This window comes from Nerophis lumbriciformis, linkage group LG14 (genome assembly GCF_033978685.3).
Source record: "Nerophis lumbriciformis linkage group LG14, RoL_Nlum_v2.1, whole genome shotgun sequence".
NCBI lineage: Eukaryota > Metazoa > Chordata > Actinopteri > Syngnathiformes > Syngnathidae > Nerophis > Nerophis lumbriciformis.
Genome location: NC_084561.2, coordinates 27,832,357 through 27,856,625, shown reverse-complemented (window position 1 = coordinate 27,856,625; position 24,269 = coordinate 27,832,357). Strand labels below are relative to the sequence as shown.

General features: G+C 40.2%; 1 protein-coding gene across 4 annotated transcripts in view; it reads right to left on the bottom strand.

Moving 5' to 3' along the window:
* Window positions 1-24,269, bottom strand: part of tie1 (tyrosine kinase with immunoglobulin-like and EGF-like domains 1) — a 115,364-nt gene that overhangs the window by 24,263 nt on the left and 66,832 nt on the right. For 3 of the 4 annotated variants that reach the window (XM_061975673.2, XM_061975671.2, XM_061975672.2), the window contains exons 5-13: window positions 23,552-23,683; window positions 18,473-18,613; window positions 18,247-18,375; window positions 14,843-14,988; window positions 11,856-12,000; window positions 10,040-10,198; window positions 9,737-9,877; window positions 4,056-4,358; window positions 13-303 (exon numbers count right to left, since the gene is read on the bottom strand). In XM_061975673.2, the coding sequence (XP_061831657.1) occupies window positions 13-303; window positions 4,056-4,358; window positions 9,737-9,877; window positions 10,040-10,198; window positions 11,856-12,000; window positions 14,843-14,988; window positions 18,247-18,375; window positions 18,473-18,613; window positions 23,552-23,683 (1,587 nt within the window). The remainder of the gene's footprint in view (window positions 1-12; window positions 304-4,055; window positions 4,359-9,736; window positions 9,878-10,039; window positions 10,199-11,855; window positions 12,001-14,842; window positions 14,989-18,246; window positions 18,376-18,472; window positions 18,614-23,551; window positions 23,684-24,269) is intronic. The other variant, XM_061975674.2, reaches the window with a different exon arrangement.

The following is a 24,269-nucleotide window of genomic DNA, read 5'->3' as shown; positions in this document are numbered from 1 at the left end:
GTGAAATCTTACCATCGCCTGATGTCATCTCTTGAACAAACTTGCTCCACTCTCCTGGTACTTTGGAGAAAGCCCTCACTCTGAACTGGTAGAGTGTGCTGCTGTTGAGTGCCGTCACATCTTTGGCGGTCTTGTTTCCATCGTCTGTGTCCACCCAAAGGTGCGGGCTCCCCTGGCCGACTGGCTGGTACTCAATTACATATTTCATGACGCCTCCGTTCACATCCTCGGGGGGCTGCCACTTCACTTGGATGGCCGACACGGACAGGGGCAGAGTATGGACATTGCGCGGGGGTGATGGGCCTGAGAGAGGAACACATGATGATTACTGAGAGGCAAATGGCGACCATGAGTGACCATAGTTTCTATGAAATTCAACCAGTCCCTGTGAATTATGCGTGCACTGCAAAAAGTCAGTGTTCAAAAACAAGAAAAAAAAATACAAAAATGAGGGGTATTTTATTAGAACTAAGCAAAATGATCTGCCAATAGAACAAGAAAATTTGGCTTGTCAAGACTTTCCAAAACAAGTAAAATTAGCTAACCTCAATGAACCCCAAAATACCTTAAAATAAGTATATTCTCACTAATAACAACTGTACTACTATATGAGTACGTATTTTCCATTGTTTCATTGAAAATAAAACAGCAAAGTCCATTTGGCTATCACATATGAGACACAATTGTGTCAAAGTCATGATTTTTTTTTCATGCTTGAAATAAGAAATGATTACTTTAAAACAGCAGTTTTATACTTGTGAGTGTCGATGACACAGCTTTGCAACAGTTGATATTCTAGTTTCAAGCATGTTTTACTCAATATAGGTCATAAAATCTCAGCAACAAGCTGTAATATCTTACTGAGATCCTTTAGGACCAAAACACTTAATACAAGTAAAACACTCTAAACATAAAATCTGCTTAGTGAGAAGAATTATCTTATCAGAAAGAAAATAAGCAAATATCACCATTATTTGAGAAATGTAATCTTACCGGTACTTAGATTTCAGTTTTTGCAGTGTGGCTTTGCAACTTTATAAAATGATGCAAATTTCCCACATATTTTGGTATTTTAGTCAGCATAATTTTCTGGGTAATGTAGTATATACAGATTGAGCAACAAATCAACATCCTCACTTATTAGTTTACTATATATATATTTATATATATTTACATGTGTTTAGACAAAGTATTTATAGCATTGATATGACCCAGATGTTGACCTCTAATGATAATCTCTCATCGTCTCTCATTTACCATCAAAAATGACTGCTTAATGGCCCTGACATGTGGCGGTAAATGTGTTGATGTCTGCAACTTTTACTTGATTTTACTGCCATTTATTCCAGGGCCTGATAGGTTTGCGTGTACTAAAACACGTGCACACAAAGCTGATCTATTAAATGTGTGCAAAGTGGATTGCTTATGTTAAGTGAGCCAGAAAAAAGTGTGCAATCCATTTTGCGTCTCGGTCTTCATTAATATGCAGAATATATGGTGATCATCAAAAAGCCTACAATACTAGGAGGAGAAGATGCAAGTATATTATACAGCACACACAATGTGATTAATCACTGCTAATCACCGTTTTGTGAGCACTATTTTGCAATTTAAAAGAATCCTCTGTCCGACGTGTACATTTCAAGTAATTTGGACTGTTGGAAATAAAATAAAAAAATATATTAAACACATTCAGCAACATCCTTTTATAATTTCATAGCTGCTAGATGACTCAAGGGGCTGATTTAAAACAAATTCAATTGATAGGTTTTGGTGTCATTTAATATTGTTTAATGACATTTATTTATTCCACCTGGAATATATATTACTAACATACATCCTATATACGGTAATAAGAACTTATTATTGAAATATGCATTCTTTGTGTCTTGAGCACAATGTGATTAATCAATGCTAATCACCATTTTGTGAGCACTATTTTGCTATTTAAAAGAATCCTCTGTCCGACGTGTACATTTCAACTAATTTGGACTGTCGGAAATAAAATAAAACATATAGTAAACACATTCGGCAACATCCTTTTACAATTTCTTAGCTGCTAGATGACTCAAAGGGCTGATTTAAAACAAATTCACTTGATAGGTTTTGGTGTCATTTAATATTTTTTAATGACATTTATTTATTCCACCTGGAATATATATTACTAACATACATCCTATATAATAAGAACTTATTATTGAAGTATGCATTCTGTGTGTCTTGAGCACAGTAGTACATCCTGCCTCCTCCCAGGGGTGGAAAAAAGAAAAGAAAATGTGGTGTCAATGTAGATGCACTGCATGAGCTGCTTCTAAAATGCCCATAAAAAGTGGTGAATGTCTCCTGCTTGTTTGAAAACACCACACGCAGGTAACATGAATGTGCAGTAAGTGAGAGTGTCTATAGTACACGCAAAATCCTCATTTGAATAGGGTGGTCTGTGCCATTTTTCAATTGCATTTCATAGATCGCACGCAACATGCCCACTAATAGCACACGCTATTTTATAGATTTAGCCAGAGGTATTTGCATCTTAGTAAATCAGGCCCATAGTGTCTACTTTTAGGTCTGTGCGGTATAAAACGAGTAAAACATCAATACAGTGTTTGCTTTCCAATTTTTGTTGCGATCCTGTGCTTTTTGAGGTTGGAGTTACCGTATTTTTCGGACTATAAGTCGCAGTTTTTTTCATAGTTTGGCCGGGCTCCAGTGCGACTTATATATGTTTTTTTCCTTTTTTATTATGCATTTTCAGCAGGTGCGACTGACTTATACTCCGGTGCGACTTATATAAAATACGGTACAAGGAACACTGAAAACATTGATAACAAATTCATAAAATCACAAGTTGATTCAATGTTATTGATAAGATTGCAACATTCTGAAAAAGCTGCCGTGAATTCAGTTTATGTTAGTCCGCAAAATCCTGGACGGACTGTATTTTGCACTTGAAACAATGCTTCAGTTCAAATCTGTCAGGGCTCATTCTGACATTTAACTATTAAACGTGTCCTATACGTCAGTGTTTTTCAACCTTTTTTGAGCCAAGGCACATTTTTTTGCGTTTAAAAAATGCGGAGGCACACCACCAGCAGAAATCATTAAAAAACAAAACTCAGTAGACAGTAAAAAGTCGTTGTCGCAATTGTTGGATATGACTTTAAACCATAACCAAGCATGCATCACTATAGCTTTTGTCTCAAAGTAGGTGTATTGTCACCACCTGTCACATCACGCCGTGACTTATTTGGATTTTTTGCTGTTTTCCTGTGTGTAGTGTTTTAGTTCTTGTCTTGCACTCCTATTTTGGTGGCTTTTTTTCTTTTTTTGGTATTTTCCTGTAGCAGTTTCATGCCTTCCTTTGAGCGATATTTCCTGCATCTACTTTGTTTTAGCAATGAAGAATATTTCAGTTGTTTTTATCCTTCTTTGTGGGGACATTGTTGATTGTCATGCCATGTTCTGATGTACATTGTCTTTGCTCCACAGTAAGTCTTTGCTGTCGTCCAGCATTCTGTTTTTGTTTACTTCGTAGCCACTTCAGTTTTAGTTTTGTTCTGCATAGCCTTCCCTAAGCGTCAATGCCTTTTCTTAAGGGCACTCACCTTTTGTTATTTTTGGTTTAAGCATTAGACACCTTTTTTACCTGCACACTACCTCCCGCTGTTCCCGACATCTACAAAGCAATTAGCTACCGGCTGCCACCTACTGATATGGAAGAGTTTTACACGGTTACTTTGCCGAGCTCTAGACAGCACCGACACTCAACAACAACACATCATTTGCAGACTATAATTACTGGTTTGCCAAATATGTGAAATTAGATAATCTCCCACGGCACACCAGACTGTATGTCACGGCACACTAGTGTGCCGCGGCACAGTGGTTGAAAAACACTGCTTTACGCACATAAGGTTTGCGGGGAAAGGGAGTCACCACGCAACCAGCAAGCATCAGTCATACTTTACAAATCCAAGCATTTATTTTTAACCAGCCTCTGCTCTTTTGTGAACTTTTCTTTATCTTTGTCCAACCTAGCTTGGGTTTCTAGTTACCCTGGCTGTTGATGCGGACGTGGTAGGGCTTTGAGGGTGGCCCCTGGCTGCCGCAGTTGATGAGGCGCACCACCACCGTGTAGTCTTGCTGGTACTCCAAGTTGTGGAACTTTTTGGACAGAACATTTAACATGGTGGTGGCCTCCAGTAGTTTCTCACTGTGCGGCGGTGGCCCGAAGAGCTGCACTAAAAAGCCACTGGCTGTGACGGCATTAATGTCGCTGTTGCTGGGAAGTCGCCATCGCACGGTGACGTTGCGACCTTCCACCAAGCTGATGTCAATCTCGGGTCGAAATGTGGGCTCTGCAGTGACAGAGAACACAGAGTGAGCTGAGGGGGGCCGAACAGCTCGATGTGAATGTCCGCTAATTAAGTAACTTTCTGATCTTTAATCTCGACTAAGATATAAGGCAGTCTACAAGTAGTCAAACCTTTATGCAGCATTAAGCTAAGATGATTTCCTCAAAAAAAAAAAAATCTCGTTACTTTGGACACTGGAATAGGAGTTTGTCTGAGTGCAATTTCATTAAATAGACATGCTTTGGAAACTGACAACCAAGAAATAGTTGGCAATTCTAAAAAGACGGGGACAAGTTGTTCCCGAGCAGACCCTAGTTTGGGTTGAACCTTGGTTTCATCAGACCAGAGAATCGTCTTTTTCACATTTTTGGAGTCCTTGCTTCTCCAGGACCTTTGTCCTAAGATCACTCGGCATCACCTTTTTGAACAAGGCTCTTAAGAAAGGAGAAATATGAAGTCACTATTGAGAACATTGATTCCACGTACCATTCAATGAGTTCGGGGACGGCGTGGCGCAGTTGGGAGAATGGCCGTGCCTGCAACCTGAGGGTTCCTGGTTCAATCACCAGTTTCTACCAACCTCGTCACGTCCGTTGTGTCCTTGAGCACGACACTTCACCCTTGCTCCTGATGGGTCGTGGTTAGGGCCTTGCATGGCAGCTCCCGCCATTAGTGTGTGAATGTGTGTGTGAATGGGTGAATGTGGAAATAGTGTCAAAGCGCTTTTAGTACCTTGAAGGTAGAAAAGCGCTACACAAGTATAACCCATTTACCATTCTATAATCATCATAGTACTATTACTGTTAGGCTCGATCCAAATGTGTATTTCCCCATTTCCTATAAACCCTTGCTGTGGGCCCTTAGAACTAAGTGCTTTGGCGAAGTGTTGAAAATATGCCCATTAGAGTTCAGACGCCGTTCGATTCTCGCTACGTCGTCATCACCCCATGACGTTGCTGGCAGTGATGTAAGACAGATGCGACGATTGTTTGTTCACCTTGAAGATGCACAGAATGTTTGTTTTTGCTTGGGTTCTTCTTCTTTTCTTTCATCTGTCTATGTCAAGAGGAAAACAGTTGAAATTTTGAATTGAACGTTTTTTTTTTAAATATGCAAGTCCTGGCCCATCAGCTTACGGTATGTAAAATATGTCCAGGTTGTACCCCGCCTTCCGCCCGAATACAGCTGAGATAGGCTCCAGCACCCCCTGCGACCCCAAAAGGGACAAGCGGTAGAAAATGGATGGATGGATGTATTTGTGGTTAAAACATATGGCCATGCTATCCTTGCTAAAAGTAGCTTGCTGGCCATGGCTCCAGTTGGTGTTTCTGTAAATTGTTTATAAGTTCTGCCTACATTTTCCATCCGTTTTCTATTGCTTGTCCCTCTTGGGGTCTCGAGGGTGCTGGAGCCTATCCTAGCTGCACACGGGCGGAAGGCGGCGTACACCCAGGACAAGTCGCAGCCTCATCGCAGGGCCAACCATACTTGCCAACCCTCCCGATTTTCCCGGGAGACTCCCGAAAATCTCCCGGGGCAACCATTCTCCCGAATTTCTCCCGATTTCCACCCGGACAACAATATTGGGGGCGTGCCTTTAACTGCCTTTAACGTCCTCTCTCACCTGAAACATTCACCCCTTAACAGCCGCATCCTGTCCAGGCGTCTACTTTTCCTCCATTTAAACAGCGTACCGGCCCAGTCACATAATAATGTAGCTAGCGTTGGACGGGTTTAACAATGGTCTTTACTCGTTGTATGATCTTATAACTGGTTTAATGATAACGCAAGGCATACTTGGTCAACAGCCATACATGTCACACTGAGGGTGGCCGTATAAACAACTTTAACACTGTTACAAATATGCGCCACACTGTCAACCCACACCAAACAAGAATGACAAACACATTTCGGGAGAACATCCGCACCGTAACACAACATAAACACAACAGACCAAATACCCAGAATCCCTTGCAGCACTAACTCTTCCGGGACGCTACAATAACATCTACGGCTTTTGAAGCTCAGTGCACAACTGCACACACAACAAGAAGGAGACGAAGCGGAAGAACCGAGAAGAGACGAGTAAAAAGAAGAAATACGCTTGCAAGTTCCAAAATGATTGGAAAAAATAATTTCAATTCATCCAGAAAAGCTCGAAGGGAAGGGGTATGCTGCCTGCACCTCAACCCCCGCCCCCCCAACACCATCTCCCGAATTCGGAGGTCTCAAGGTTGGCAAGTATGGGGCCAACACAGATAGACAGACAACATTCACACTCACATTCACATACTTGGGCCAATTTAGTGTTGCCAATCAACCTATCTCCAGGTGCATGTCTTTGGAGGTGGGAGGAAGCCGGAGTATACCCGGTGGGAACCCAAACAGAAATATCCTTTTAAGTCCTCTAACAGCTTTAACATTATAAAATGATGTTGCTGAATAGACAATATGTCTAATATGTTTTATTGCTGACTGTCCATCGTCTGTCTATGCAGCACGAGCACTGAACTTGCACCTGTGTGTGGAACTGTCAGTTTGTACGTCCTTCTCTTCTGATACATGCTATATAAAACGCTAAATAGTGCGAGCAAAATGGTGATAAGTGTTGATAAATCCCATTGCAAGTGCTAAATAATTCTATTTGCATTTTCTCCTTCCAATCTTGTCGGCATTCAACATATATTTTGCAAATTAATGAAGACAGAATCGCAAAATGGATTGCACGTGTTTTAGTACATTCTAAAGTTTAGCATATCAGACCCTAAACGTTTCAAACTAAAACAGTGACTTACAATGTCTGCTCTCACTGGAAAGCTGACTGATGGGATGGCTGTATCTTTCAGCACTTGTGCTCTCCTTGAGCTGGAATAATCATCACTCCTCTGATAAAAAAAATGCTTCCTATTGATGTCGCGATGGTCTGAGGCTGCGTTCCATTTGTTGAGAGCCAAGTTGAGCGCCATATAATACCAAGTTGGTAGCATGTGGATTTTCAACAGGTGAGACGCATGATTTATAACCAAGCATCCACGTTCCCTAACTCAAAGGCAGCTCAACAGCAGCAAAAGCAGCTCAAACTTCTTCTTCTTCTTTATTTTAAAGCAGGTCTATGCAACGTTATTAGCAGCTCAAGCTGTTAGCTCGTAGCTGGCTACTAGCTAGTGTCAGGGAGGCAATGTGTCACTACCCCAGAAAAGTAGTTCCTCGGTGTTAGCTCTTACAATAATAATGTTGGTACAGCTTGGGTAATATGCAGGTCAAAACATGTAAACTGAGTGTTGTTGGCATTTTTTGCACATAATAGGGAAAATTGTGTGTTCTTGTCTAACATAAGGAATTGTGAATGATGGACAAAAGTCCCAAATAAATGCAGTTTTCCTTAAAAGGGGACTGAGTGCTGTCCCATTCAAATTATAATGTTGCATCTAAATACAATCTGAAAGCACTAACAGCAATAACACTGGCTCAAAGCTGTTGACCATAAATGCAAGCCTGATATTGCAAAAGGTTTGTTTTTCGGCCAACTATATTTGTTTCACCAACCAGTGCTCCCTAGACAAAGATTACATCAGATGTTGATAAAGCCAAATGATAAAACAGTCATAATACATTTATAAAAAAACATCTGACAACCCTCAATACTAGCTTTGATTTTTACAACACTCACATACACACATGCTCTCCCTCCGTGCCACAATTCTCGTGTTTAAAATGATGAATATTTTTAAGTTTGTTCGTTTTTGTTTTTTTCATTATTTTGTTAAAAAATAAAACCATGAAAATGTCAAATGGTATGCCAAAGTATGACTTTTAATCTGTAACCATGCACCCTGTACTTTGCAGTGGTTTGTTGGGGGAGCAGCACCGGCAAAAGGGACTTAAACCGGATTGACAAACTGATCCGGAAAGCCGGCCAAACTATTGGCACGCAGTTGGAGGCGTTTGTGTCAGTGAGGGACAGGAGGACACTGGACAAACTGCTCGCCATCATGGACAATCCTGCCCAGTCACTCCACCAGACAATCAAGGGACAGCGGAGCTCATACTCACAACAGGCTCCTTCAGCTCCGTTCACACAGGGTTCGATTCAAGAACTCCTTCATTCCGCACTCCATCCAGCTGTATAATCACTCACAATACAGCAATAGATGATATCTGTCTATTACCTGACCACTTCTATGTTAGCTACCTCTCTGTGTTTATAATGTATATTTTCTGCTGGATCTACTCTCTATTTTGTGCTGCCCTTTTTTTTTTGCTGCAGCTGTTACATATACTGTACATGGTAATTGGGATTTGTTATATTTTGTATATATTATATAACAATATAATATAATAATTAGAGATGTCCGATAATATCGGACTGCCGATATTATTGGCCGATAAATGCTTTAAAATGTGATATCGGAAATTATCGGTATCGGTTTCAAAAAGTCAAATTTATGACTTTTTAAAACGCCGCTGTACGGAGTGGTACACGGGCGTAGGGAGAAGTACAGAGCGCCAATAAACCTTACAGGCACTGCCTTTGCGTGCCGGCCCAATCTTAAAATGAATGCAAGCATACTTGGTCAACAGCCATACAGGTCACACTGAGGGTGGCCGTATAAACAACTTTAACACTGTTACAAATATGCGCCACACTGTGAACCCACACTAAACAAGAATGACCAACACATTTCGGAAGAACATCCGCACCGTAACACAACATAAACACAACAGAACAAATACCCAGAACCCCTTGCAGCACTAACTCTTCCGGGACGCTACAATATTCACCCCCCGCTAGCCTCCCACCCACCTCAACCCCGCCCACCTCAGCCTCCTCATGCTCTCTCAGGGAGAGCATGTCCCAAATTCCAAGCTGCTGTTTTGAGGCATGTTAAAAAGAATAATGCACTTTGTGACTTCAATAATAAATATGTTGGCATTTTTTTCCATAACTTGAGTTGATTTATTTTGGAAAACCTTGTTACATTGTTTAATGCATCAAGCGGGGCATCACAACAAAATTAGGCATAATAATGTGTTAATTACAGGACTGTATATATCGGTATCGGTTGATATCGGAATCGGTAATTAAGAGTTGGACAATATCGGAAGATCGGACATCGGCAAAAAAGCCATTATCGGACATCTCTAATAATAATATAATATATCAGTATATATCATATACTACATATATAACATGTAAATATAACATATATTTATATTTTATATTGCTACTATGGTACATTTTTAGTCTACTTTATACCTGCATTATCCTTTCCATCATTACCCTTTCCATCCTTTGTAACTGAGCTACTGTGTGGAACAATTTCCCTTGTGGATCAATAAAGTTTGTCTAAGTCTAAGTCAAGTATGTGTGTGAATCTTACCAGGACAGTCGGTTTCCATTATGGCCTCTGGCCCAGGGGCCCCTTCTCCTCCCTCACCAGGGCGAGTCAGCTGTACTCGTACATGGTACCGTGTTGAAGGCTCCAGGTTCATCAGTGTGATAGGCTCTTTGTCACTGTAGACTAGACATTTGAGTAGAAAGAGTGAATAATCGTTACAGTTCATGCAGCCTTCTCAAACCAATAGGTTACAAATACAATGTACCAAATCCTAAATATTAACAATAAATGAATATGAATCGTAATTCATCGACACATGCTAGAGATAATGTATGATATCTTTACCGATGATGGAGGACCAAGAATCGACATTCACAACGGGCTTGTAGAGGAGCCTGGTGGAGACAATGGGCCCGTCTCCTCTGTGGCGGTCCATAGGCATCACAAGTAGCTGCTTACTCCTCTTCTCCATCAGTATGGGAGCAGTGGTTGGCACAGGTGGTTCTAAAGAAGAAAAACAAAAAAACCTGCGCTGTCACCGTCTCTCTTTACAAACCCCGTTTCCATATGAGTTGGGAAATTGTGTTAGATGTAAATATAAACGGAATACAATGATTTGCAAATCCTTTTCAACCCATATTCATTTGAATGCACTACAAAGACAAGATATTTGATGTTTAAACTCATAAACTTTATTTTTTTTTGCAAATAATAATTAACTTAGAATTTCATGGCTGCAACACGTGCCAAAGTAGTTGGGAAAGGGCATGTTCACCACTGTGTTACATGGCCTTTCCTTTTAACAACACTCAGTAAACGTTTGGGAACTGAGGAGACACATTTTTTAAGGTTCTCAGGTGGAATTCTTACCCATTCTTGCTTGATGCACAGCTTAAGTTGTTCAACAGTCCGGGGATCTCCCTTGTGGTATTTTAGGCTTCATAATGCGCCACACATTTTCAATGGGAGACAGGTCTGGACTACAGGCAGGCTAGTCTAGTACCTGCACTCTTTTACTATGAAGCCACGTTGATGTAACACGTGGCTTGGCATTGTCTTGCTGAAATAAGCAAGGGCGTCCATGGTAACGTTGCTTGGATGGCAACATTGGAGCAACCTCCAAAACCTGTATGTACCTTTCAGCATTAATGGCGCCTTCACAGATGTGTAAGTTACCCATGTCTTGGGCACTAATACACCCCCATACCATCACAGATGCTGGCTTTTCAACTATGCGCCTATAACAATCCGGATGGTTCTTTTCCTCTTTGGTCTGGAGGACACAACGTCCACAGTTTCCAAAAACAATTTGAAATGTGAACTTGTCAGACCACAGAACACTTTTCCACTTTGTATCAGTCCATCTTAGATGAGCTCAGGCCCAGCGAAGCCGACGGCGTTTTTGGGTGTTGTTGATAAACTGTTTTCGCCTTGCATAGGAGAGTTTTAACTTGCACTTACAGATGTAGCGACCAACTGTAGTTACTGACAGTGGGTTTCTGAAGTGTTACTGAGCCCATGTGGAGATATCCTTTACACACTGATGTCACTTGTTGATGCAGTACAGCCTGAGGGATCGAAGGTCACGGGCTTAGCTGCTTACGTGCAGTGATTTCTCCAGATTCTCTGAACCCTTTGATGATATTATGGACCGTAGATGGTGAAATCCCTAAATTCCTTGCAATAGCTGGTTGAGAAAGGTTTTTTTTAAACTGTTCAACAATTTTCTCACGCATTTGTTGACAAAGTGGTGACCCTCGCCCCATCCTTGTTTGTGAATGACTGAGCATTTCATGGAATCTACTTTTATACCCAATCATGGCACCCACCTGTTCCCAATTTGCCTGTTCACCTGTGGGATGTTCCAAATAAGTGTTTGATGAGCATTCCTCAACTTTATCAGTATTTATTGCCACCTTTCCCAACTTCTTTGTCACGTGTTGCTGGCATCAAATTCTAAAGTTAATGATTATTTGCAAAAAAATAATGTTTATCAGTTTGAACATCAAATATGTTGTCTTTGTAGCATATTCAACTGAATATGGGTTGAAAAGGATTTGCAAATCATTGTATTCCGTTTATATTTACATCTAACACAATTTCCCAACTAATATGGAAACGGGGTTTGTACATGATTATTTTGAAATTCTTTCATACAGACCTTTAATGGTGAGATTGAATTTACGCGAGTCCTGGCCTCCGTTGGTCGACACCCTGCACTCCCAAAGTCCTCCTTGTTGGGCACTCAGACGAGGGATCTCAAACATGGCTATACTTTTATTGGAGTCCATGACAGTGTGTGAGGCCTGAGAATGAAATACACAAATGGAGAAGACACATAAAACATGTTTGACAGAGAAAGTGGTGCCACTTATTTTAAGGAAAAAAACCAAATTATACTTAGCAGTACCAGAACAATTTTGTGCCTGCTCTACTAAAGTATTGTGTGTATTAAAACGTGCAAACTTGATAGCGTACGCAAAGCTGATCTACTAAGCTTGTGCGTAGAAGACTGCGTCAAAGAGAGAGCACAATCCATTTAACCTGTCTGTCCTCATTTACACGCAGAATACATGTTGATTATCAGAACGCGCATAATACTTGGAGTTAGAGATGCAAATATAATCATTTTACACATGCAATGTGATTTACCAAGGCTTAAACTGTTCTGCGTACATACTGTGAGTCAAATATATTGTTCATACAGATACACATACTGTATATACTCACATACACACAATTATTCATACATATATACATACATATGCACACACATACAGGTACATACACAAATACAGTAGATACCTACACACTCAAAGTTCGTACATCCACTCATTCACTGTACAAACAAACATATACACATACTGTACATATACATTCACTGTAAAAACATACAATACACATACTGTACATATACATACATACACTCTTGCATATAATCACCTTTCATCAAACACAAATTAACGTTGTTGCCCTAGGGGAAACTGGGTAACACATGGCACACTGACAAAGCTTAACCTATTATTGCCATAACAATCTACAAGGTTAATATAGTTGGCTTCTCTTTCTTCCCCTTTCTTTCTTTTGTATTTCAAGTTATCATTACATATATGTATTGTGGCATTTGAAACAATTGTATTGTTGATAACAGAGGTAATTATTGTTATTATTCATTATCAATAGTGCTATTTCTATTGGTATTTTTATTGCTCCATTTGTAGTGTAATAATACATTCATTGTCATTTCTGTATCATTAATTTTTATGTCACTAATTGTTTCTTTGCTATCACTTTACCATCATATTTGTACATATCATATTTGCTGATGTTGTTCTGTTGTTGTCCCTCTGTCTTATCCCCCTCTTGTGCCTGCAATTTCCCCCTCTGTCTTCCTTTTTTTCTCTTTCCATCCCCTCCTGCTGCAGCCCGGCTGCACCAAATAATAATATGAATCCATTTAATAAAGTCAAATACAAATAAGGCAACAAGAGAAGTATCCAACCCTTCTCTTTTCTAAAGTAAATCTGTACAGCCGATATGGGCATTGACATCAACAAATGATTTGCCTGAGTAGCTGGACAGGACAAAAAAAAAAAAAAAAAAAAAAAGTTCTGCGTCTGCCGGTTTTGCGTCTTAATTTAGCACGATTAAAATGTGCATGCAAACTAGCATAGTTACGCACAAATAGCTGTGAGAAAGGAGGCGATTGCGCTGTAGAGACAAATGATGGATGGATAATCCCTCCTCCTACGCGTGTTTGTCAACATCTTTGGACTGTCATAAATAAAATTGAATGGACATATAGCGTCTATTAGGCAATATCATTTTATAATTGCATAGCTACTAAATGACTTAGTAAGGGGCTGATTAAAACAAATTCAAATGATATGTTTTGGTGTCTGCTGGCTTTTTCTTCTTTTGGCGTTATCTATAGGAGATATGTTAATATTATATATCCTTATCTTTAAAATCGGCGCATACTTAGACGAAGTCCAGGAAAAATCATGAATGTTTTATTTTATTCACCCTGGCCATGCGTGTTATAAGGCGTACGCACAAGCTTTTACCACCTCAAAAAATGTAACTAACACTTGTGAGGCGTGATGTTGTACTCTAATATAATGAGTAATCTAACGCGTTACTATTTTGTGAGTCTGATTCTTGATATAGTTTGGCTGCACTATTACAATTACTTATTATTTCTGTATTATTAATACTTTTATTGTAGCTACTGCTGCTACGGTATATTACTTACGTACAGTACATTACTCTAGTCACTATAAAATGGTTAAACAAAACATATTTTAAAGAAGGCATGGAATAGGAAAACAATTAATTGAGGTGAGGGGAGCAGTGGGCAGCAGCGGCGTCATTTTTGGTGATTTAACCCCCAATTCCAACCCTTGATGCTGAGTGCCAAGCAGGGAAGAATGCTGGTATGAGCTTTTAAACATAACCCGTTAACTGCTGCCACTGCTGCCAATCAAATGGTGAATAAGATACTCTTAGGGTTCATATGTTTGTAAATCTGACTGTGATGAAGTCAGTGCCTCACCAGCCATGAACCTCACCGCACGTCACTGTTTGTGACTACGTGTGACCAGGTCGAACACATTCAGTTTTGGTTGGTTGATGCTTTGTTCTGACTTCTGCTGCTACTTTTCCGATAATGAATGAATCAGTTTCATGGTCAAGTGTTTTTTTTACATTTGCCCAGCATGTTGAGCTACGACAGTGGTGCTTACATAAATGATTGCTAATTACTAAATTACCTTGACATCTACATTACAACATCGTTCTTTGCCACACAGTAGGAAGGGGATTCATATGGCCCCATTTGTTTACCTGACACATGAAACGTGACGGATTGGTGGGGTGCACTATCCACTTTAGACACAGTAGAGTGTTGAATATTTTAAAATGTGCTTTGTGGCAATTACAACTTTGACCACGGCATCAGTTGGTATGTAGAATGGCACTTTCCATAATTTTCAGCAGACTACATTGCAAAATGATTAACCCCAACCTTTCTCTCACAAGATTCACCCATCCTTAGGAACTGAGCTACCGTGTAGAACAATTTCCCTTGTGGATCATGAAAGTTTGTCCAAGTCTAAATGTTAGTGTGTAATTTGTTGGTCTTCTTACCTTGAGCACAGTGCTGTCCAACTTCCGCAGCTCAATGCTGTCATGGCTGGGCAGAGGATTGCCTGTGGCTGAACAAAATATCTTTGGGCTTGAGTTAAGATTCCACTCTAAATTGCTGTCCAAGTCCAAGATCTCTGGAGCTCGGTCTAGAGAGAGTTAAATGGTGTGATTACAAGACATCATAAAAAAGACAGAAAAGAGGATGATAAAAAAAAAAGATCAATTGTTACTTTTATCCTATGTTTTTCAGTGAGGATTAGGCATGGGCCAGTTATAGAGGTGGTAAAAATGACCTATTCTTCAATGCATCACAATTAGAATGTGCACAATGCTGAATCAATAGACACATTTGCAAATATCCATTATTTACGTATGTTGAATAAAGAAATGCAGATCAAGCGTGAGCACACACGGAGGAGAGGAAAACATGCTAACCACGGCACTAAGCTGGCTTGAATGTGAAGTAGTGAAACATGAAAACAATATTAATGCTTTGCATATTTCAACTAGTGTTGTCCCGATACCAATATGTTGGTACTGGTACCGGTACCAACATTATTTTGATACTTTTCGGTACTTTTTGATACTTTTCTAAATAAAGAGGACCACAAAAAATTGCATTATTGGCTTTATTTTAATAGAAAATCTTAGGGTACATTAAACATATGTTTCTTTTTGCAAGTTTGTCCTTAAATAAAATAGTGAACATACAAGACAACTTGTCTTTTAGTAGTAAGTAAGCAAACAAAGGCTCCCAATTAGTCTGCTGACGTATGCAGTAACATATTGTGTCATTGTCCATTCTATTATTTTGACAAAATTATTAAGGACAAGTGGTAGAAAAGGAATTATTAATCTACTTGTTCATTTACTGTTAATATCTGCTTACTTTCTCTTTTAACATGTTCTATCTACACTTCTGTTAAAATGTAATAATCACTTATTCTTCTGTTGTTTGGATACTTCAAACTAGTTTTGGATGACACCACAAATTTGGGTATCAATCTGATACCAAGTAGTTTACAGGATCATACATTGGTCATATAAATGATAAATGATAAATGGGTTGTACTTGTATAGCGCTTTTCTACCTTCAAGGTACTCAAAGCGCTTTGACACTACTTCCACATTTACCCATTCACACACACATTCACACACTGATGGAGGGAGCTGCCATGCAAGGCGCTAACCAGCAGCCATCAGGAGCAAGGGTGAAGTGTCTTGCTCAGGACACAACGGACATGACGAGGTTGGTACTAGGTGGGGATTGTACCAGGGACCCTTGGGTTGCGCACAGCCACTCTCCCACTGCGCCACGCCGTCCCTCATGTGTCCAGGGACATATTTCCTGAGTTTATAAACATAATATAAATAAATTGAAATACGAAAGAATATGTGATGCCAAAAAATATCGACGGGGGGGGGGGGGATCGTACCAAATATGATTCAGTAGTATCGCGGTACTATTCTAATACCGGTATACCGTACAATCCTAATTTCAACAGAAGTCTAATTGGAATCAGGTTACAGCAGAGAGTACCAGCGAAGAACGAAGAAATTATCAAGTAGATTAATAAATCAAGAGACACGATGATATTCACAAAGTGCAGCCGCCGGCCGGCAACACTTTCAATCTATAGCTATAAATTAGAGATGTCCGATAATGGCTTTTTTGCCGATATCCGATATTCTGATATTGTCCAACTCTTAATTACCGATTCCGATATCAACCGATACCAATATATACAGTCGTGGAATTAACACATTATTATGCCTAATTTTCTTGTGATGCCTCGCTGGATGCATTAAACAATGTAACAAGGTTTTCCAAAATAAATCAACTCAAGTTATGGAAAAAATTGGCAACATGGCACTGCCATATTTATTATTGTAGTCACAAAGTGCATTTTTTTTTTATGAGGGCATGAGGACGTTGAGGTGGGCGGGTTTGGGGGGGCGGGTTGAGGTGGGGGGTAGGGGGTAGCAGGGGGTGTATAATGTAGCGTCCCGGAAGAGTTAGTGATGCAAGGGGTTCTGGGTATTTGTTCTGTTGTGTTTATGTTGTGTTACGGTGCGGATGTTCTCTCAAAATGTGTTTGTCATTCTTGCTTGGTGTGGGTTCACAGTGTGGCGCATATTTGTAACAGTGTTAAAATTGTTTATACCGTCACCCTCAGTGTGACCTGTATGGCTGTTGACCAAGTATGAATTGCATTCACTTGTGTGAAAAGTCGTAGATATTATGTGATTGGGCCGACACGCAAAGGCAGTGCTAAGGCACGTCCCCAATATTGTTGTCTGGGAGGAAATCGGGAGAAATTCGGGAGAATGGTTGAGATTTTCGGGAGGGGCACTGAAATTCGGGAGTTTTCTTGTTTTCTTGTGATGCCCCGCTGGATGCATTAAACAATGTAACAAGGTTTTCCAAAATAAATCAACTCAAGTTATGGAAAAAAAATGCCAACATGGCACTGCCATATTTATTATTGAAGTCACAAAGCACATTATTTTTTTTTAACATGCCACAAAATAGCAGCTTGGAATTTGGGACATGCGGGGTTGTATATTGTAGCGTCCCGGAAGAGTTAGTGCTGCAAGGGGTTCTGGGTATTTGTTCTGTTGTGTTAATGTTGTGTTACGGTGCGGTTGTTCTCCCGACATGTGTTTGTCATTCTCGTTTGGTGTGGGTTCACAGTGTGGCGCATATTTGTAACAGTGTTAAAGTTGTTTATACGGCCACCCTCAGTGTGACTTGTATGGCTGTTGACCAAGTATGATTTGCATTCACTTGTGTGTGTGAAAAGCCGTAGATATTATGTGACTGGGCCGGCACTCAAAGGCAGTGCCTTTAAGGTTTATTGGCGCTCTGTACGTCTCCCTACGTCCGTGTACCACTCCGTACAGCGGCGTTTTAAAAAGTCATACATTTTACTTTTTGAAACCGATACTGATAATTTCCGATATTACATTTTACAACATTTATCGACCGATAATATCGGCAGCCTGATATCATCGGACATCTCTACTATAAATGAGTAGGTAGATGACAGTTGTCTTTGAGTCGCACGTTTATGGCGACTGCGGGCAAAGCGTCTGGGCGTTCTGTGGTTTTAGAGGGCAAAGAAATTAAATCAAAGATGTCTGCTTGCCAAGTTTTCACTTAGCAGGCGTCCACAGTTGTTTCAAATCTAGTCTTGTATGTATACATCTATGCTGTGAGCACTCGCATCCAAAAAACGTAAATGACGCAGTAGTCAAAGGAGTAGTAAAGTGAGGTTTACCAGCGAACACATGGCCCAGTCACATTGGCTGGCCTTCGTTACAATTGCCTAAAGTTATGAGATCATTAAAATCTCATAGCGGCCCATGCCTGTGTGGATTGACTAATAAAATAAAGAACTCACCAGATTTCTCACAGTTCTGTCCCCTCCATCCTGTGGGACACTGACATCCACTAAAGCGATTGCAGACTCCTCCATTCTGACATCGACAGCTCAGCCTGCAGTCTGGTCCATACATGTCATTATGACAGGCTGGGAGCAGAAATTAAAAAAGAAAAGTTTTAACAGCAAACTGTACCATAGATATTTGCATTATTCGCTGACTGATTGAAGTGACGATGGCCGGTACCCTTCTCACAACGGCTCCCAAACCAGCCACTAGCGCAGGAGCAGCCGTAAGGGTCAGGTAGGCACAAGCGAAGGCCCTTGCAGTTTAGCTCTGTGCTGCACGACTCTTGGCAGTTTCGACCAAACATTCCTTCTCTGCAGGCTACAAACCATCAAAGAAGGACACATGTATTATCGAAAAGTATAAAGAGATGCATTGCATTTCATTTTGTGTGAGTTGCATGTTTTAACTCCTGCAGACTACAGTCTTTGTCAGGGGGGATAAGAGAACTCACCAAGGGCCTGATCTACTAAGATTGAAATAAAACAGCTAAACAGCGTGTGCAAAGACTGTGTGTACAACTGATAACAAGTGAAAAAGTGTTCCAGACCGCCCTATTCCAATTAGGTCTTTGCGTATACTACTGCCCATGAAAACACTACTTTCCCTCCATATTCATGTTACCAAGTTACAAAGTCAGACTTACACTGTTTCAATGTCCATTTCTCAGATGATGCAATTGTTGATGACTGAAGCGCTGATATCAACCAAACACAATATTATGTCAGACCCACTCGACATCCATTGCTTTCGGTCTCCCCTAGAGGGGGGGGGGGTTACCCACATATGCGGTCCTCTCCAAGGTTTCTCATAGTCATTCACATCGACGTCCCACTGGGGTGAGTTTTTCCTTGCCCTTATGTGGGCTTTGTACCGAGTATGTCGTTGTGGCTTGTGCAGCCCTTTGAGACACTTGTGATTTAGGGCTATATAAATAAACATTGATTGATTGATTGATTGAAACCCCCCCCCCCATGAATTGATTTACGTGGGCCCTGACTTAAACAAGTTGAAAAACTTATTCGGGTGTTACCATTTAGTGGTCAATTGTACGGAATATGTACTGTACTGTACAATCTACTAATAAAAGTTTCAATCAATCAATCAAACCATGCTCCTACCTGTGAAGCTATAACATCTTTTCTGTAATGTAGAATCGGAATATAGACTACAGAAACGTATTTTAGCACACTAACAATGTGCTTCGCGTGGGGGCGGTAGACCATCACAACACCGGGTCATGCGTCTGGTATGAACCAAACGCAAGAAAATGCATGTTGCAAGACATTTTTTCATTTAGGAGATACATATTTTAATACTATATTTCCTAAATGAAAATGCCATAAAAAAAATACCAACAGACCTCAGAATGCATCGATTTAATTTGTTTTATTCAGCCCCTTAATTCAGGGGTGTCAAACGTACAGCCCGGGGGCCAGATCAGGACCGCAAACAGGTTTAATACGCCCCGCAGGATGAGTTTGCTAAGTATAGAAATTAACCTGAAATTTTTGAATGAAAGAAACTGCTGTTCTAAATGTGTCCACTGGGTGTCGAAATAGCAATTCTTTGTATTTTTGTAGATGATGCTACTTATGTACAAAATAAACCACATGATGTTAGTGCACCAGTCGAGGAAAATGATCAAACTCCATAAATAACATACTGTAATTTGATTTTGATGTAATTTTTTTATCGTGATAGATTTAAAATGAACACCAATGAGTTGACTAATGAACATTATCACATAAGTAACATGTAAGTGTAAAAAAAAAACAACAACATGAGGATTTGTACAATTTCAGAATGTGCTTGTTCTATTTTTAAACTAAGAAAACAATCTGAAGATGTCTTTATTTTTAAGTTATCGTGCTGTGATTTTACCAGTCCGGCCCACTTGGGAGTATATTTTTTCCATGTGGCCCCCGATCTAAAATTAGTTTGACACCCCTGCCTTAAGTCATCCATCAACTACAAAGTTATAACATTCTACTGTTGAATAGATGATATGTCTAATATTTTACTTTTAATATTTTGCCATGTATGTTGACAAAGCATACGTAGCCATTTCTGCACAACTGATAGTTTGCACGTCTCTATAGAATAGGGGTAGGGAACCCATGGCTCTCGAGCCAGATGTGGCTCTTTTGATGACTGCATCTGGCTCTCAGATAAATCTTAGCTGACATTGCTTGTCACGATAATGAATAATTCTGCTGGTAATCACAGTGTTAAAAATAACGTTCAAAATATAAAACATTCTCATGCATTTTAATCCATCTATCCATTTTCTACTGCACCTGTTCAAGAAGTCGCATAAATGGTAAGAAGTATTTTATTTTTTATTGGTTAGCTTCAGAATAACAATGTTATTGAAAAGATTAAGATACTTATTATTGTCACGGTCTAGGCGCGCGTCAGTGCCCATTCATCTTTGCGATGCACCGAGCGCAGCTCCGAGAGCGCGCAATGCGCGCCCAGACCAGCGGCAGCGAACAGCTGCAATCAATCTGCACACCTGGAGCTGATGATCAGACCTGCCTTCAAAAGCCTGCACAACCTGCCATCCCTCTCCGTAATATAACCTTCTGTTGGCGTACCGTAAGCGATCTACATGCTTGATGAGATCGTTAGCTCTTTCTTCCCAGTACTTGATTTGTCCCCTGTCTTCTCCCTTGTGCCCGCAGTGTTTTCCTTCTGTTGCCTTGGATTCGAGCTGTGCTTCTCGCTTCCTTGGACCCCACCCCTGGATCTCGACTGCCTCCCTTGATCCTCGACCCCCGCTCTGGACACGGACCCCTTGACGCCTCTCTCTGCCTCAGGGACCTCGCTTGGATCACGGACCCCTTTTGCCTATCCCCTTTGGATTTGGCTGCTTCCTCATCCAACAATTATGGTAATACTCAACAGCTAATTATTCATACACATAGTCTTCCACCATACACCCCTTTTGGATCTAGTTCACACTAGGGATGTCCCGATCCAGGTTTTTGCACTTCCGATCCGATACCGATATTGTTTTTGCACTTCCGATCCGATACCGATACTGACCGATACTGGCCTATCCGAGCATGTATTAAAGTTTAAAGTTATTTAGCCTACTTAGTTGTCAGAATCATGTTGAAAAGGGTTTTAGTACTCTTGATAACAACTAGCCAGCTGAATTAGGGGAGTTTGAATAATACACAATGGTTGGTAACAAAAAACTGACCTGTTTATTCAAGGATAAACACAAAATAGACAAAATTATACATGACAAACAGAAATGGCATCATTGAACTAGGGCTGGGCGATATGGCCTTTTTTTAATATTACGATATTTTAAGGCCATATTGCGATACACGATATATATCTCGATATTTTGCCTTAGCCTTGAATGAACACTTGATGCATATAATCACAGCATTATGATGATTTTATGTGTTTTGATTGATTGATTGAGACCTTTATTAGTAGGTTGCACAGTGAAGTACATATTCCGTACAATTGACCACTAAATGGTACTACCCGAATAAGTTTTTCAACTTGTTTAAGTCGGGGTCCACTTAAATTGATTCATGATACAGATATATACTATCAGATATATACTATCATCATAATACAGTCATCACACAAGATAATCACATTGAATTATTTACATTATTTATAATCCAGGGTGTGGAGGGGGGCGCCGGATGTAAGTGTCAAAAAGACAGCCAAAAGAATTTGATATGAGAATAAATCTAAAGTTAAAATATAGGGTAGAAATGCACCCATTTGCAGGAAATGTAGTCTTGATTTTCAAAATGTTCTTTCAAGGCTTGCATGTCTACATTAAAACATTCTTCTTCATACTGCATTAATATACTTTTAAACTTTCATGCAGAGAAGGAAATCACAACTAAAAAAAATCACTATTTTTTTCATACGGTGTTGATGTGGAAATTTTTACCTGGGCATTTTGATGGTGTGGACGTGTGGCACCGAATGGAGATAAGCGTCTCGACAGACGTTACAATATTTGAACAATGATGAAGAAAACTGTTTTCTCTGTCGTGTCCGTGTGTCGAAAATTGTTATGCGCTTATTTTTTTATTTGATTTTGTGCGTGGCATAGATTTGCCGTGCGCAGAGGACGTTTGAGCAGGCGCGCACCTTAGCGGCTGCGCTAGCATCACAGCTAACGTTAGCCATGCTGCTACCTCTCTGCTGGGAGAGGACGCATACGTATGTGACGTATGACGTGACAGTATGTGACATGTGTAAGAAGTTGCGCTTGCTGTCTGTGAGAAGGAGGCAGAAGAATGAGTGGGAAGAGCCTGTTGTGCAATGCCAGCAGCTAAAAGCAACTGCGTGAGAATCCACAGACGTGTGGATGTGTTGAAGGTGTGCTGGAAAATGCGGAACGGAAATAGGGAGCAGCAGAAAAGTGGAATGCATTATTTAAATCTGTGCGTTGGAAAACACGGACCGGAGTTTTTTTTTAAACTGGATCTGGATCGGCATTTTCCCATGCCTTGCCGATACGCATTTTTTGGCAAATATCGGCGGCCGATCCGATCCAAATATCGGCTCAGGACATCTCTAGTTCACACACTCCATTCCTTTGTTGTTTAATGCAATTATATTGTTCATTATTTATTATATTGTTTATATATACATATGATAAATACATAGAGCAATATTGCCCCCTTGTGGTTCTGTGCTGTCACAACTCCTACTCCCACTGTATACATAACAGTTATACTCTAAAAATGTTGGTTTTACCTAAAAATGCACGCATTTAGTTGTATTCAGTGTTAAAAAAATATTATATGGCTCTCACGGAAATACATTTTTAAAATATTTGGCTTTCAAAAAGGTTCCCGACCCCTGCTATAGAGGTACTAAAAACACACGCAACATTGCGGCTTCAGAACAATTTCAGTCTTGATAAATCACAGTGCTCGTGCTAAATGATTAAATTGGCATTTTCTCCTCCATGTCAGGAGGAAATAATCATCATATCATCAGAATATATTCTGCACATTCACAAAGACAGACATGCTCAATGTATTGTGCTCCTAGTTCTGCTCTAATAGAGACACAATCCTCTGTGCACACATTTAGTAGATCAGCTGTGCGTGTGATATAATGTTTGCACATGTTTTAGTAAATGCAAACTTTAGCAGATCAGGCCCTGAGCTCATTCAATATGTCAACTTTTGAATGTGTAACCCCTGTCAGACATAGAATATATCTTAAAGATCTCTACATTCCTGAAGTCATAAGAGTACCAACCGGTCTCACAGCGTGTTCCCATAAATCCAGGAGGGCAGATACAATCTCCGTCCACATCATGACAAACTCCACCGTTGAGACACTCCGGGCAGTCTTTGTCACAGTAAGGACCCCATTTCTTACTGGGACAATCTACAAAAAAAAGGATGTTTTTACATGTTTGGAATATTTGCGTGAAGATGTAAAAAGACATTAAACAAGAGTTCAACCCCTCGAAACCAGATAAAATCTGGTGATTTATTTTGTCTAACAGCATCGGCCTTGAGTACATAATCCAGTTCCTATTTATGAGATGTTCACTGAATCAAATTATGACACACAATGCACATAGGAATTGGGAAATATCAAGAAAAGCAATAAATGTGATGCAAAATCTTTAAGCGCAACAGATGGCGGGTGGAGATAGCATTGCTATTACTCATGTCTCTTAAGAATACTGAAGTAAAGCCCGTGGACTGTGTGGCCTGGAGTGATTTCACACCTCACTGAATAAGCACAAAATCAGCTCCCCACAGTGCTACACTGCTCCGAGTAAGTAAATTTGGAATGCAGATTTGATATTATATTGTGTAATTAATGACCACGTTGTAACGGAGGCCAGCTGGTGTGGCCGCGCAAGGGTATGTTGGTAAACATCGCTCCCTGATGGGAAAACTGCACTTTTTTGGGACATTTTGTCCATCAACTACAATCCTTATGTGAGACAAGAACACACACG